The sequence below is a fragment of the Dromiciops gliroides genome, chromosome 5, assembly GCF_019393635.1.
Source record: "Dromiciops gliroides isolate mDroGli1 chromosome 5, mDroGli1.pri, whole genome shotgun sequence".
Classification (NCBI taxonomy): Eukaryota; Metazoa; Chordata; class Mammalia; order Microbiotheria; family Microbiotheriidae; genus Dromiciops; species Dromiciops gliroides.
In genome coordinates this window covers 277,523,614-277,537,322 of record NC_057865.1, presented here as the reverse complement: position 1 = coordinate 277,537,322, position 13,709 = coordinate 277,523,614, and the positions used below count along the sequence as shown (strand labels likewise).

Here is a 13,709-nt window from a genome sequence, read left to right as displayed (position 1 = left end):
AGAGGTTGAGAGGATGTAAATGCTAGGAGAGCACCAGGAACAGCATGACTAAAACATGAAAATATAGCCTGGCATTTTCAAAGGTCTGAGAAGAAACCAGCCTGGCCAGGTAGAGTTTAACTTTTTTTTTTTTAAGTAATGTGAGCTTAAGGTTGAGGGATGTCTGCTGGCAACCCTTAGCATGGACAGTCCTCCACCTTACACTCCCTACTAACAAGCTTGGTCATCAACACAGACAACATTCAATCTGTGGCTTACATGAAAGGAGTAGTCACATGGCAATTGCAGTCTTTAGAGTAATCATCATGATAGATAGGCACAGTGGCAAAATGAAGCACAGGGTTTGTGAAATAAATATCAGGAGTAAGAAAGACACCCCCAAAATCATTCAATCTAAAATTATCCTCATGCTGTCATGACTTTGGCAATGTATGTTAAAGGGGAAAAGGTTCCATGTGTTCCTAAAACTGGAAAGTGTCCCAATTTACCTAAATACACATTAAAAAAAAGACATTAGAACTTGGCATAGGTTTTTACATTTTAATACTTAAATAATACTTAAAGTAAGTTGTGCTAGTAAAAGAAAACCAATATAAATACATGAATTCAGAGTCAAGTATTGAGTCCTCATAAAATTAGACATAAGAATGTCAGAACTTTTTGGCAATGCAGAATTTGTTTTTGTCAGTAAGAAACAGCAAGTACATGATTGTATTATAGACAACTAACATTGTCCTTTTTTATCTATGCCCATGTTAACTTCGCAGCTTATTTAAGACCAAATAATCTAAAAAAAAAAAAAAGATCAGTGTTGAGACTTCTGTAGTTGTTTGTCATAACACATTCATTACATTAATAAAAGCATGGCAAAGTAATTAAAAACTTATTGCACTGTTTTTTAAAATCAAATCAGACATGATTGCTTCTTCCAAGAGCTTTGGTCATTTGAATTGTACAAAATACAACTCTGAAAATAATATCTTCTCAAACTCCTCACCTCTGGGACATCCTTGGTCCAATGCAAAAATGTTATACTTTCAGATATTGAAAGCAATAACAAAATGGTAGCTATCTGGGACACATTTCATTGGCATTTAAAGAAACTAAATGGTTTAGGTGGCTAAAATCTTGGGACAGGAGCCATACTGGTATGCACTGTTCAGAAACATCACTTTTCTTTGGAGCCAAGGTTTGAATGGTGTGGGTTTTTGCCAATGACATATATCACAGCTCATGTATGTCACAAAGCAGACCATCTCCAAGAGCCTGGCATAGCCAAGTAATTAATAGCTCACAATGGTTAGCCTGGTAAACTTTGCTAGACTGGTCCTCAGATGATAAACACAGAGTCTTGTTGCCAGGCCCATCCTGGAAGCTTGGTGGGACCCGACTAAGTTTGTGCTCTGCTGATTTAGCTTTTGAGAGCTGTGGGGGATCTGTATATGCTGATAAGGCAGCAGTAGACTCCAGGGCAGTTCTAGTCCAAACCAGAGAATCACAAATCTAGGGCAGAAGGGAGACCAGAGGTCATCCAATCCAATCCCTTCAATGTACTGATGTTAGATGCTAAGAGAAATTTGTGATTCTCTGCAGTTTAGTATACAGAACTGTGAATCGGCTATTTTAATATATTGGCTTCCTGAAATATCAAAAATGAAAAAATATAAAAATATGAAAGCTCTAGGTCACTGGTAAAGAAATGTTGTCCTTGGTCTTCGTGTAGACTTAAAGTTTTGAATGCAAGTTGCTCATCTCTTGAAAGTGCATTAATTTTTAATTCACAAATAGGAACAGACACTAGGCCTGTGATTTCTTTGGTACTGAGAGATCCCAGATAAGGAAATTCCCTTTCTCACTGCAGGTCAGCATCTTTCTGGTTAAGTGGCTTGCCCAGGGCCACACTGCTAGTATTTGTCAACAGTGAACCAATTCTCCATCCACTATGCCATGCTAGCTCTAAATTTACTAATAAGAACAATAGTTTATGAACCTCTTTTTGAGAAAGTGAACTGTCTTTGAAAAGATGGGCAAGCTCTTCTCAAAATCCCTGAATACCAGTAGGCCTTGGCAAACTATTTGGTGAATATTCCTTTTAAACCAACAATTTTTTTTGTCCATGTATTTTCCAGCACTTAACACAGTGTCTTGTACATAGGAGACATTTAATAATTTTTTAATTGAATTATTTGAAACCACATTTGTAGCATTATGATCATTCCAAAAACTGACCTACAATAACCCCATACATTAAGAAAATCTGAGAGACAAGGCACTTATTTTTTTTTATAGAAGGCTTTCTTGTTTTCTAGGCTGCAGAATATTGACAATCAATTCAAGCCATTGAAAATAAGTGTCTAAAATGTATACTCTGTTTTATTTATTTTTGGAAACTATGACTTTAATTAAAAATATATCTAAAGTACAAAAGTCATGATTCATTATAAGAACCTGCAGGGAAGGATAAAATGTGACATTACAACAACAAAATATTCTGAAATCGTAGTGTCTTAAACATGTAAGAATTGAGAAATTTAACACTTTTCCACTTTAAAGTATTTACAAGTCCCACATCCCTTCTAGTCTATTATTACATGATTTAGCTCTCGCCGCATTACAGGGTTATGCCTACAGAACAAATGTGTCCCATTGATTATCTAAATTTTGAAGAAAGCCTTGCTCCAGATTGGGGAAAGATGTGATTCTGAGAATGTGGTTAAAATTGGCAAAACTATACTCTCTGAAGAAAGAGAAAAATATTTTCTGAAAAACAATTTTTATAGCACCACTCAAAGTACATTTCTTGTCTTTCTTTCACTGTGAAGATTTTTAATCCAACAGAATTTTGACATTAACCTTTTTAAATGTCAACTCTTCTTATGAAGTTACAGAAAGTGTTAAAAACAATTGTTAGGAAGTATTTTCCTAAAAGCTACTGAGTCCATTTTTTCCATAAACTTTGCACGCCATTCCCCTTTCAAAAGTTCAAGACATCTGTATGTTTGCAGATAGCAAACTGAACCAGGTTTAGTTCCTATCTACAGTTCAGTATTCATAAGACAATAAATTAGGCCCAAGTAGCAAAACATTATTCATGATAACAATAGACATTTGCCAAGTCAGTTCCGAGTTTTTCTGGGGCACTGATGAAGAAACTTAAAATAGTTTTTAAAAAATTGACAGTAATTCAGAGTAATCCCAGTCTAATCATTAGCAACCAATGATTGTCCACTTTATGCGTTCTTGGCAATGCTGAATAGGAAAGGTAGGTGTACACTGACTTTGCTGTATCCAAACGATGTCAAAGTCACAAACAAGAGCTTAGTGTCGTTTATAGGACATGTCATCTTATAAATGAACTTGTCATAGATTGGCACTGGGAGTAACCATCATTTCAACAGTGTTCTTGAATTTCTCAAGCTTTCCTGCACAGAGACATTAGTAGAAACACTTGAAAGGAAATGGCACTGTCACAGTGCACCCCCAGATTGAAGCTCCTGGGTGCCATCTTTTGCTGACCATACCCACTAACTGAGAGCTGCATGTGACCCAAGTTCCAACCAAACTCCCTCATTTGAGAAGAGGAAACTGAGGCTCACCCAAGGACATGCCCACAGGTAAGAGAGGCAGAATTCAAACCCAGGTCTTCTTGCTCAAATTCAGTGTTCTTTGCAGCGCTATACATTTTTTGTTCTTCCTCAGTACAGCTAACCGCTGCACGCTCAGACACAACACATTGAAAAGATCTTACTGAAGATCTTGAATATATAAGTTACATTCTTTTCTTCTTATTTCCAGTGCTCACTCCAACATGAACGACCCATTTTTATTTACTTTCTGGCTTTCTTATTTCCAGTCATAACAAAATAATGATCGTCCTCCTTTTTCTTCAGGGTGGGCTTGTCGCCATCACTGATTGGTTCTTTCCCAGACAAGAGTGGTTTCTTGGCTGACAGAGCCGTGGTTTTGCCACCCTTGGGTGGGGTTTTCATCAAAGGTTGACCCTTTGTGGCTGGCTGGGAGGCCTTTACTAAAGTCTGTGTTTTGCTGGAAGACTGGGAAAGCTTTACAACTGACAATGGGGTGCGACCAGGAGACTTTGAGAGGCTAGACCCCATTGGAAGACCTTTGCTCTTATTCTGGGGCTGCTTTTTAGTTTCGGAAGCCCCATTCTTACCATTTGGTCCCAGCAAGGTTGCCACCCGGGCTGTTTTTGCAGGCAAAACTGAGGCTGCAGAAACTGGCTGGTTTAATTTCTGAGCTGATTTGAGCTTCTGTGGTTGGACTCTACCCGTCTGTGGCCCTCTGCTGGCTGGCTGAGGTTGTGCTGTTGCTGGTCTTTCCACTGTGCTTTTGGTACTGGATTTTGTTATTTTTGCAGGGGACTGAAGAGAAGGGGAAGGCTTAGATCCTAGCCTGCTGTTTGTTGTGGGAAGCTTGGGGGGGGTTGGTGATGCTGAGCTGTGCTTTAAATGAACAGAATACTTCTGTGACAGATGAGCAAGAGGTGGCCTGCCCCCAGAATTCTGTGCTGGTGGGCACTTGGCTTTGGGGTGGTCGGGAGACAAGACGCGTTTGCGTAGAGGCTCAGAGACACCCAATGCAGTCTTCAAGGAAGCAGGGGAAGAAGTGCTTTTACTGACCAGGTGGGCAAGAGCTGATGGTTTCTCTGGTGCTCTTTTTGAGCTAGTAAGATGTTGAGGAGAAGCTGCTGTGGATGAATTTGGTGCTTTAGGACACTCAGAGTTTGAGTGGCCAGCTTTAAGAGAGTTGGGCACATGCAGCGTGGCTGTGGCACATGCCCGAGCAGGAGACTGAGGGCGTTTGCTAATGGCCTGTTTCTCCCTGACCCTCAGCACAGAAGCTGGTGTGCCAGGTCTCGAATTTTGCTTCTGAATCATGTTGACAGCAGACATTGGATCCATTAAAGGTGGTGGGGGAGTTCTGGCGGGTGAATCTGGAATACTCTCATTAGAAATGCCTTTTTGAAACGCAAGGATTTTTTGCTCCAGGGTTGCAAATTGCAACACTCGGCAGGGGTCATATTTAAGCAGGAAACCTTGAAGAGTATCCCAGCCTCCACCAACACGGACCATCACATGTTTGCCATGAAGCATCTGTTCAAGTAAAGAAAGGGAAAAAGAAATCTTGAGGTTTACATCTCACCCTGAATGGGTTGTATGGATGCACAAACACATCAGCTGTTTGACTCTGCATGGAGTAATGGTCTGCTGGTATGATGTGCCAAATCAAATTGTGAATTTTTAAATAGCAGGCATATTCCAGCAAGCTATCATGAAGCAGCCATGATAAACTGCACATTTCACAAAAACCAGTCATCTCCACATACAACTAGAGACCTAGAGAGTCATTCAGCTAATGGAGAGCTACCTGGTGGGAGTGTCTATATGCATAAACATTTCGTGAGCTAAGGGAGAAGGCCATAAAGACAGAATTAATGAAAGGAAGAAAATACAGAAATTGGACACAGGCTTCAAAGTAAAGATGAAGCTTGAAGCCGAAGAGAATACTGGAGGTGACAAGCTCATCAAGAGCTACCAGTTCCCATGATGTTCTCAAGTTAAGAACAGAGCAGACATTGGTGCAAGCAACTTTTATATCACCTTATAAAAGAGCAAAGTCCTGGACTTTGATCCTCTTACTAATGACAAAAATAAGACCCAGAGTCACTGTACCAGAGCAAAGACAGAGCTGGAGGTGAAGCATGTGGCATAGCCTCTAAAGGGTGCTTGGATATTATTTCACTGCTAACTTAAATCAACAGTCTTCTCTTTAGGGCCCACAGGCTTTGAAGGCCCCTGTTTCCTTCATATTGTCACTAATTCCAATGAGTGTGCTAAGAAGCTGAAAAAGAGGAATAAGCCTTGTCCAGTGTGCAGGCAGCCAATTCAAATGATCGTGTTAACTTATTTTCTCTAAATGTGATATACTAAAAGTGAAATACTTAAGAAGATTCATACCTAGCTACTGGAATTTATGTAAATTTTTATTTTTGTATATTTTTTTCTGGGAAAAGAAATACTTTAATTCATTTTAGTAACCTAGTATAATTTGCTTATGGGAAAGAATTTTTTTATTCTCTTTAGGGAAAAAACCCTTCGTTATTAGTTTTCCATTTAAAAATATTATTATTATTATTATTTATTATTTACATGTATTGTCTTTCCCTTTTCTTATTGCCTTTCAAAGTGGCTCTGACTTTATTAAACTAAAGGATACTCTAAATTAGCTGAGTTGGGACAAAAATGTCTTATTCTATTTGTCTCTGTGCCTAAGAAAACTGCATAATCTCCACTAAAAGTGTTTGACTGTTAACAAATCATAGTCACTATAGCAAAAATTCCATTTTTACTACAATCCCCCCCCAAAAAAAACCCCTTTTCTCCTAAATACACCTTGTTACTTTTGACAATGATTGGTTAGAAATAAGCAAATACAGGTTAGTTATCATTCATAAGGTGTATGCAATAAGAGCAACACACACACACAGACACATATGGTATACTTACTCTTATGAAAAGTATTTTGTCTCCTAATCTGTAGCGCCCCTCGGACAAATACTCAATGGAAAATCGATGAGAACAACTACACGGAGGATCTTCAGCAATGTGCTTAACCTAAATTTTCAACCAAAATTTAGGACTCAGTATAACAACATTGTACTGAATGTGAAGGTGAACATACAAACATGTAATGAATAGCTGGTGAAATCAAATTGAAAGAAGAAGATTCAAAAACTGTTAAAAACCATTTACTCCTAGGGAAGCAGGTGGGGATGGATGTCCAGATCAAAAGGAAACATGACTAAGGGGAAAAACAACACTGGAGGGCTCGAATTGAGGGCCCTGGGATCTGGTCCCAAACAACAAGGAAGCTCTTAAGGAAATAGAGAAAGCCATATCTTCTGGATTCATCCTTTTGGTGCAAATGCCTACATAGATAGTGAACTCATAGAGTAATAACACTCATATCTACAAGCTACACATACCTATGAATTCAGATCTACTCTTACACCATGGCTAAAGAAAAACTTGAGGTGTCTACAGACACCATATCTAACACATCAATTAGGGTCACGTTTACTTTAATTAACTAAAGATGTCTGTCACTTGTCTAAACTGTGATATCCTTAGTTTATTTCATTTATTGGGACCTGTCACTATGAGACAATGTGCTTAAGTTTCAGAAGTTGTGTGAAATACAGTTGTGTTTCCTGGGGTGGGGGGGTAGAATCCCACCTTAAACAATATGTTTTATAGAATAGTTCTCAAGAAGGTACAGGATATAACAAGTTATTATATGATTTACATCACTTAAGTTTAAAAATATAACAAAAAATTGACCTCTAAAGAATGAATTTGCTAATAATAATTCTCTTTTCACATTGACATTAGTCCAATTTCTATCTTTAGCTATAACACATAAGACACTGTACAATGTCTATAGATAGATATGTAAAACAAAAACATTTTGAAGAAACGTGTTTTGGCATTTTTTTTTATTCTAAGGAGAATGATTCATTTTCTTCAGGAAGGAAATTACCTCTGTTTCCTGAAAGAATACTAGTTCAGACTAAATAGCTGAACACTGGGACAGCAGGGGTTAGGGCTAGGGAGCTGGCCTATAAGCCAAGAAATCACTGGTTCAGTTCTGTGACATGTACTGGTTGTGTGACCCCGGAGGAGTTGCTTAACCCCTACACACTGTATGCAACTCTCCAAGTCTAGAAGTGGTAGAGTAGGTACTAATCTGCACTGGTACTTGAGAGCTCTTGATGAACTCAATGATCCAGTGAATATGATCCAGTGATATCAACGATCCAGGCCCTGTCTCTGTCTGAGTACTATTAATGTCTAACCATTATAGCATTGGGCCATAATAAAAAAGAAAGTAAGTTGAACCTACAGAAGTCATTTTAATTTTTTGTCCATGAGGAGTAGTCACTAGTATTTCAGCACTGTACATCCTAATATTGATTATTATTAGTTTCATTGTATTGATGCATTGTGTAAATATAGGTGAGTATTTTATATTCAGGTAAGGAATTTTTCAGACTAGATTTTTTAAAACCATAGACACCTTAAATGTTCTACTGCATTAAAAATGACCACTTTCCAAAAATAGAGGTGGGACAAGTGAATAAGTAGTCATTTCTCTCATAATGTCATCCTGTGAATCAAGCACTAGGAGGGAATACAAAAATCTAAGAAACAAAATCAAGTCTTGCCCAGGACTAAGAACTACTCAGCATTTATAACTTTCAGCCACCTTTCTTCAGATACCATCACAGTATAGCCCACAATCAACACTGGAGCTGAGGACAAGGACCAAATGAGAAAACCGTCATGTAAACTTGACCTCACTCACAGGCCAAGGAAGGAGGTCTAGCTGCTACTTACCGCTTCATGGAGCTCTCCGTGGTGACAGCAGGACTTTGGCGGGCTGTCTGGTAGCAGAGATCCAGAGGTATTTAGCAAGGTTTCTTCTAGTTCAATCTCTTTCTCAAGTTTTATTAATACAGGTGGTTCAACACCATATCTGGTGGAGGAACAGGAAGATAGTGTTGAAGAGAAGAAAAGAACAGAAGATCACCGGGAGCAAAGTCTGGTACAGTGATATAAAGACAACGCTTGGGCGGGGCAGCTAGGTGACACAGTGGGTAAAGCACTGGCCCTGGATTCAGGAAGACCTGAGTTCAAATCTGGTCTCAGACATTTGACACTTACTAGCTGTGTGACCCTGGGCAAGTCACTTAGCCCTCATTGCCTTGAAGGAAAAAACAAAACAAAACAAAACAAAACAAACAAACAAAACGACAATGCTTGGGCAATACTAGTCACTGCACCAAATACATCTCATCAGATTTACAATAAGTGTACTAACGACCCAGTAACATGACATAAAATCATTTTATTGGGACTGCTGAGAGTTTCTTAAAGCCCCACAAATAGACACAAACTAGCTAGGAATATTTAGGATGAGTTTTCAAATGCCCCAATCAATCTATGATCACATCAACCTGAGAGGCTCTTCAAAGGACAATTACAACCACCCAAGACTGCTAATTCTGTGTACCGCATCCTCTACAACAGGAGGCCCAACTGATGGGCTGAAGGCCTTCCTGAGTCAGTACAGTATTCTGACACTATGGGAGTTCACAATATGGCCCCTCACCTATTATTCCCTCATTCTTGTCAAATCTTCTTGTCCTATAATACATTTCCCTGATGACATCTTATTCTTCAAAGCTTTTCATTGGTAATACATTGGTTGCAGCCAACCACAGCTACCATGAGTCTCTCAATTATCCTCTGTGTGATACTCATGTTTAATTCTTCAGATACTCTTGTATTTCAAGTCTCATTATCACATATTTAGTCTGCTATCTGCTGGATCAGTTTGATGAACACCTCAAGGGCTAGAAGCCCAAGTGATCCCATCCCATAGTCACCCTGGATGACCCCCTTTCATATTTAAAGAGAACTTACTTTACCCTTTTTTACTTTTTTACTTTAGTCCTTTAGGCAGCTATAAGCCTTTGACTTTTCCCACTTTGTACATAAACTATTTTATATACATGAACAGAAGTCATTCCAAAATACAGGCTGCCACCTTAAGATGAAAGTTCTTTTTAGAGGAAAAAATACATTAGGATTTGATTAAAAATCAACACAATTATAGGGTATACTCAGATTTGAGTGAAAAGGAATGATATATTCAGGTCATTCTGGTAAATCTGGTTGAGTGAGGCTTAGAGAAGTCAAGCCATTTGTGTTACACCTTTCTACTAACCTATTATGACACAGTACATTGTATTTTTTTAAAAAGCAAGAAGAAAAAGGCATCTGTGAAGGAAGTTCAACTCTTTTGTTCTAATGAATGACTTTTATTTTCTGGTACTGCAACTCCTTTGCCCTGAAGTAAAATGGCAAATTATATTTTTTAAAAATTAAAGCACCAAAAATCTAAAATCTTATTGATCACATACCTTGATACAATTCTCCCAATTTCCAGAAGGCAAAGATAAACCTGTCTCTGATCTTTGTGTAAAACTGGAAAATAAAGAGTTATATTTTACTTCATAAAAATAAGCAAGCTAAATTTTCTTTTGGCATGGAAGAGAGCTGTGAAAAAGAACACTGGAGCATTTGACTAGAAAGCTCTCTGAGGGCAAGCATGGTTTCATTTCTGCCACTGTATAAATGCTTGTTGAACTCTTTTATTCAATTGTTGAACAAAGTAAGAGACTATCAGAGTGACCATCATCTAAGACAAGTAACAAGAAACTCTGAAAGAAGATTCTGACACCCACATATTTATACCAGGAAATTCCATGTTCTTTAGATAGTTCTATGTTTATCACAAATATAGAACAAGCCTAATAAGGGAGGGCTGGAGAAGAATGAACTGTGAAAACTGCTGCATCCCGAAACTTTCAAGATTTCTCATATAAAAAAGAGACCACAATTTGAAACCTTCACCATTTTATATGCCCACACTGCTGATGTTCTCATGGGACAAAACCTGAAGACCTAAGACCTAATTTGGTTTTAGCCTATGTTCTAGTGCTGTGCAGCATCAACTACCTTGCTTTCCTTGGCAGATTACAGGGTTTCTCTGACTCATTTCCCCTTCTGGAAAATTCATACTAACTACGTACTTCAAAGGGATGGCAACAAAAGGTACATAACCTCAAAAAAGAAAATCATTCTCTAAATGCGACGTATGAGCATAAGGTCAAGCAGAAAACCCTTGTTTCTGGCTAAAATGCCTATGAGATCTCGTGTGAGTTGTACTGAAAATGGAAACTGACCCATCTAAATTTAAACTTTCCCTTCCCACTCTTTTAGCTTTTCTCCTCTGTTTATTTTTATCATTTTCTCATTTTGTACTAAAAAGTAAAGGAAAGTTTTAAAATATTAATCCAATAATGGCATATGAAGCTGGCTTGCTGCTAGCTGGCATATTTTCCCATTTGAGAGTTAGGATTGTCTGAGACTTGGAGTTGTTTACAATTTCCAGACAGAAGTTACTGTTCTAACGTAGTCAAGCGTAAGCTTTACTACAGGAGGACAGAAAGCAATCTTAAATAGCTTGGCCACTAGGGCATTTGTCCTGGAAACATGTGACGTGGCCTGCTTCTTCCCTCTGGCTGTGAGGATACCGTGGGGATTGCTTCAGAATTCTATTCCCCTCCTGCAGTGCTGCTGCAAGGTCTTGACAAAAGAAAGAGAGGCCCAAACGATTGCCAAATGTCGCAGAGCCCCTCAGAGCACAGCAGCAACCAAGTGCTTAGCTTGGAAGTCACATTTTTCATGATTTGGGTCCTTCTGCATGGCCCGGGCAACCAATACGTCCATGGTGAAATGCCTCCTCACCAGGAAGGCAAAGTGAAAAGCCCCATCTTGCTTCCTCTCTCAGGGGAAGAAAAGCAGGTCTGAGACAGAAGTAGCTGCTGCTGCTGGTTTAAAAGCAGGTCTGAGACAGAAGTAGCTGCTGCTGCTGGTTTAAAAGCAGGTCTGAGGGGGCAGCTAGATGGCGCAGTGGATGGAGCACCGGCCCTGGAGTCAGGAGTACCTGAGTTCAGATCCGGCCTCAGACACTTAACACTTACTAGCTGTGTGACCTTGGGCAAGTCACTTAACCCCAATTGCCTCACTAAAAAAAAAAAAACAAAAAAAAACAAAAGCAGGTCTGAGACAGAAGTGGCTTCTGCTCGTGGTTTCTGGGAGCCTTGCCTGCCATAAAGATGCCCCAAAGGATCAGCACCCCTTCACTGCCTCCCGTCAGAATCTGATGCAATTTGACAAAAGCCCCAAAACCTCTTGTGTTTCATCCACGTCCCTCTCAGAAGGAAACAAATATTTGGGCAAAATGTCTGTGTCAGGTTATCGCACCATCTTAGCCGTCATATGGATGTTTGCACTAACTTAAAGTTAACACAAAACCACGTCAGTAATCAATCTCTGGCAAGAACATCATGTCCCAGCACACAGGGCCCTGGGCCTGGCTGGAGTCAGGAAGACCCGAGTTCAAGTCTCATCTCAGACACTTATTAACTATCTGGCCCTGGCCAAGTCACTGGCTATTTTCCTCAGTTTCCTCATCTGTAAAATGGGGAGGACAAGGACCCCCACCTTGCAGGGTTGTTGTGAGGATCGACTTACTGCAGTGCCTGGCACATCAGACCAATCACCCTATAAATGTAGTGCGGTGATGATGGCCGGTAGAAAAGCATGGCTTCTCAAAATGAGCTGTCAGAAATTGTATTCCATGTGGAATGTGAACAGAACCACTGCCGTGTATGAGGTGAGCATCTGACCAGGTGTTTTCATAGTCAAGTTAAAGAGAAATAAGTATCGACCCATCTTTCCATAGCATCACTTAATGTAAATGCTAACTCCTAACTCAGGGTTGTAAGTTCAGTTAAGAACACGTCTGAAGCCACTTCATTTCAGTATGTCAGATATCTCCTAGCTGAAAAGCTTTCCAGATGGAGAGTGTTGCCACTGAAAAAAGACTAATATTTGCACCTCAGAGCCTGTGTGAGTTTCCAATTTCCATGTCTTTCAGGAGATTGAAGGCCAGCCATTTGAGTCTCTCATTTAGAGGATTAAAAAGAAAGTAAATGATACAAAAATGGTTTATCAAACTTTTTAAAATAGTGAAATATTCACCTAAACCTTCAGATTCAAAGAGGTAAGTCTCATCAACACCAACACGCCTGCACCAATGAAGGAAGTTTGCAGTATTGTCTCTAGCAAAGAATGAGCCTGATGGGGCATCTTTCTTACAGGGAATTTTTCTCATTGGAAAATCCTAGAAATAAAAAATATAGAAATCAAAAAAAGGATAAAATTGACATGCATTTTAATAAGCTGAACTAGAACATTCAATGTATTAACCATAGCTATAAATAGTTATAGAATAAAACTGATTTGGGGGAAAAAATTGCTCTATTTGGTTTTCCTTTTACTATTGTCTAGTTTCCTTTCAATCTATTTATTTCTGTACTGTTTCCTTAGGAAAATAGCCCAGTTAAAATTAGCATGAAAAGACCTGGTTCTCCCACGAAACTGCTAGACTTTGAACAAATCACTTTTTTTCTCTAGCCTTTAGTTTCCTCAACTGTACAATGAGGAGATTGGAGTAGAGGTTCTTCCCTGGGGGTTCAGAGACCCTAAAGAGATCCATGGAGAGATTTCAGGGGTCTATGAACTTGGGTGTGAAAAAAGCAACGTCTTTATTTTCACTGACCTCTAACTGTGACTGAGCATTTCCTTCCATTATGAATGTAAGAACCAAAGCAGAGCTGCCAAAGGAGTCCATGACACCAAACATGTCAAGAAACCATGAACCAGATGATATCTAAGGCCCTTCTAAGCTTTTTTTTTTTTAATTTAAAAAAAAAGTCTTCATTTATTAAATACTTCCCCGGAAAAGCAGTGTCTCATGTGATTCTCCTAACCTGTCTTCTGTCTCTTAAGTCCCTGGGAACCTTTTCAAAAGCAGAATAGAGCAGCAGACTAAAAGTCACCCAAAAGGCAATGTGGCACAGGAGTGGGAAAGATAGTCTTGGAGTTAGGAAACTAGATTCACACTGATCTCTGAAACACCATATGGGTGATCCTGGAGAAGTCACTTATGCTGCCAGTGCCTCAAATTCTCTAAATCTCTAAGTAACAGACAAG

At 39.2% G+C, this 13,709-nt stretch overlaps 1 protein-coding gene across 2 annotated transcripts in view; it reads right to left on the bottom strand.

Moving 5' to 3' along the window:
* Positions 1-578: 578 nt before the first annotated feature.
* Positions 579-13,709, bottom strand: part of GAS2L3 (growth arrest specific 2 like 3) — a 39,040-nt gene continuing 25,909 nt past the window's right edge. For both annotated transcript variants that reach the window (XM_043969330.1, XM_043969332.1), the window contains exons 5-9: positions 12,696-12,837; positions 10,007-10,070; positions 8,418-8,556; positions 6,528-6,635; positions 579-5,114 (exon numbers count right to left, since the gene is read on the bottom strand). In XM_043969330.1, the coding sequence (XP_043825265.1) occupies positions 3,828-5,114; positions 6,528-6,635; positions 8,418-8,556; positions 10,007-10,070; positions 12,696-12,837 (1,740 nt within the window). In that variant the 3' untranslated portion in view covers positions 579-3,827. The remainder of the gene's footprint in view (positions 5,115-6,527; positions 6,636-8,417; positions 8,557-10,006; positions 10,071-12,695; positions 12,838-13,709) is intronic.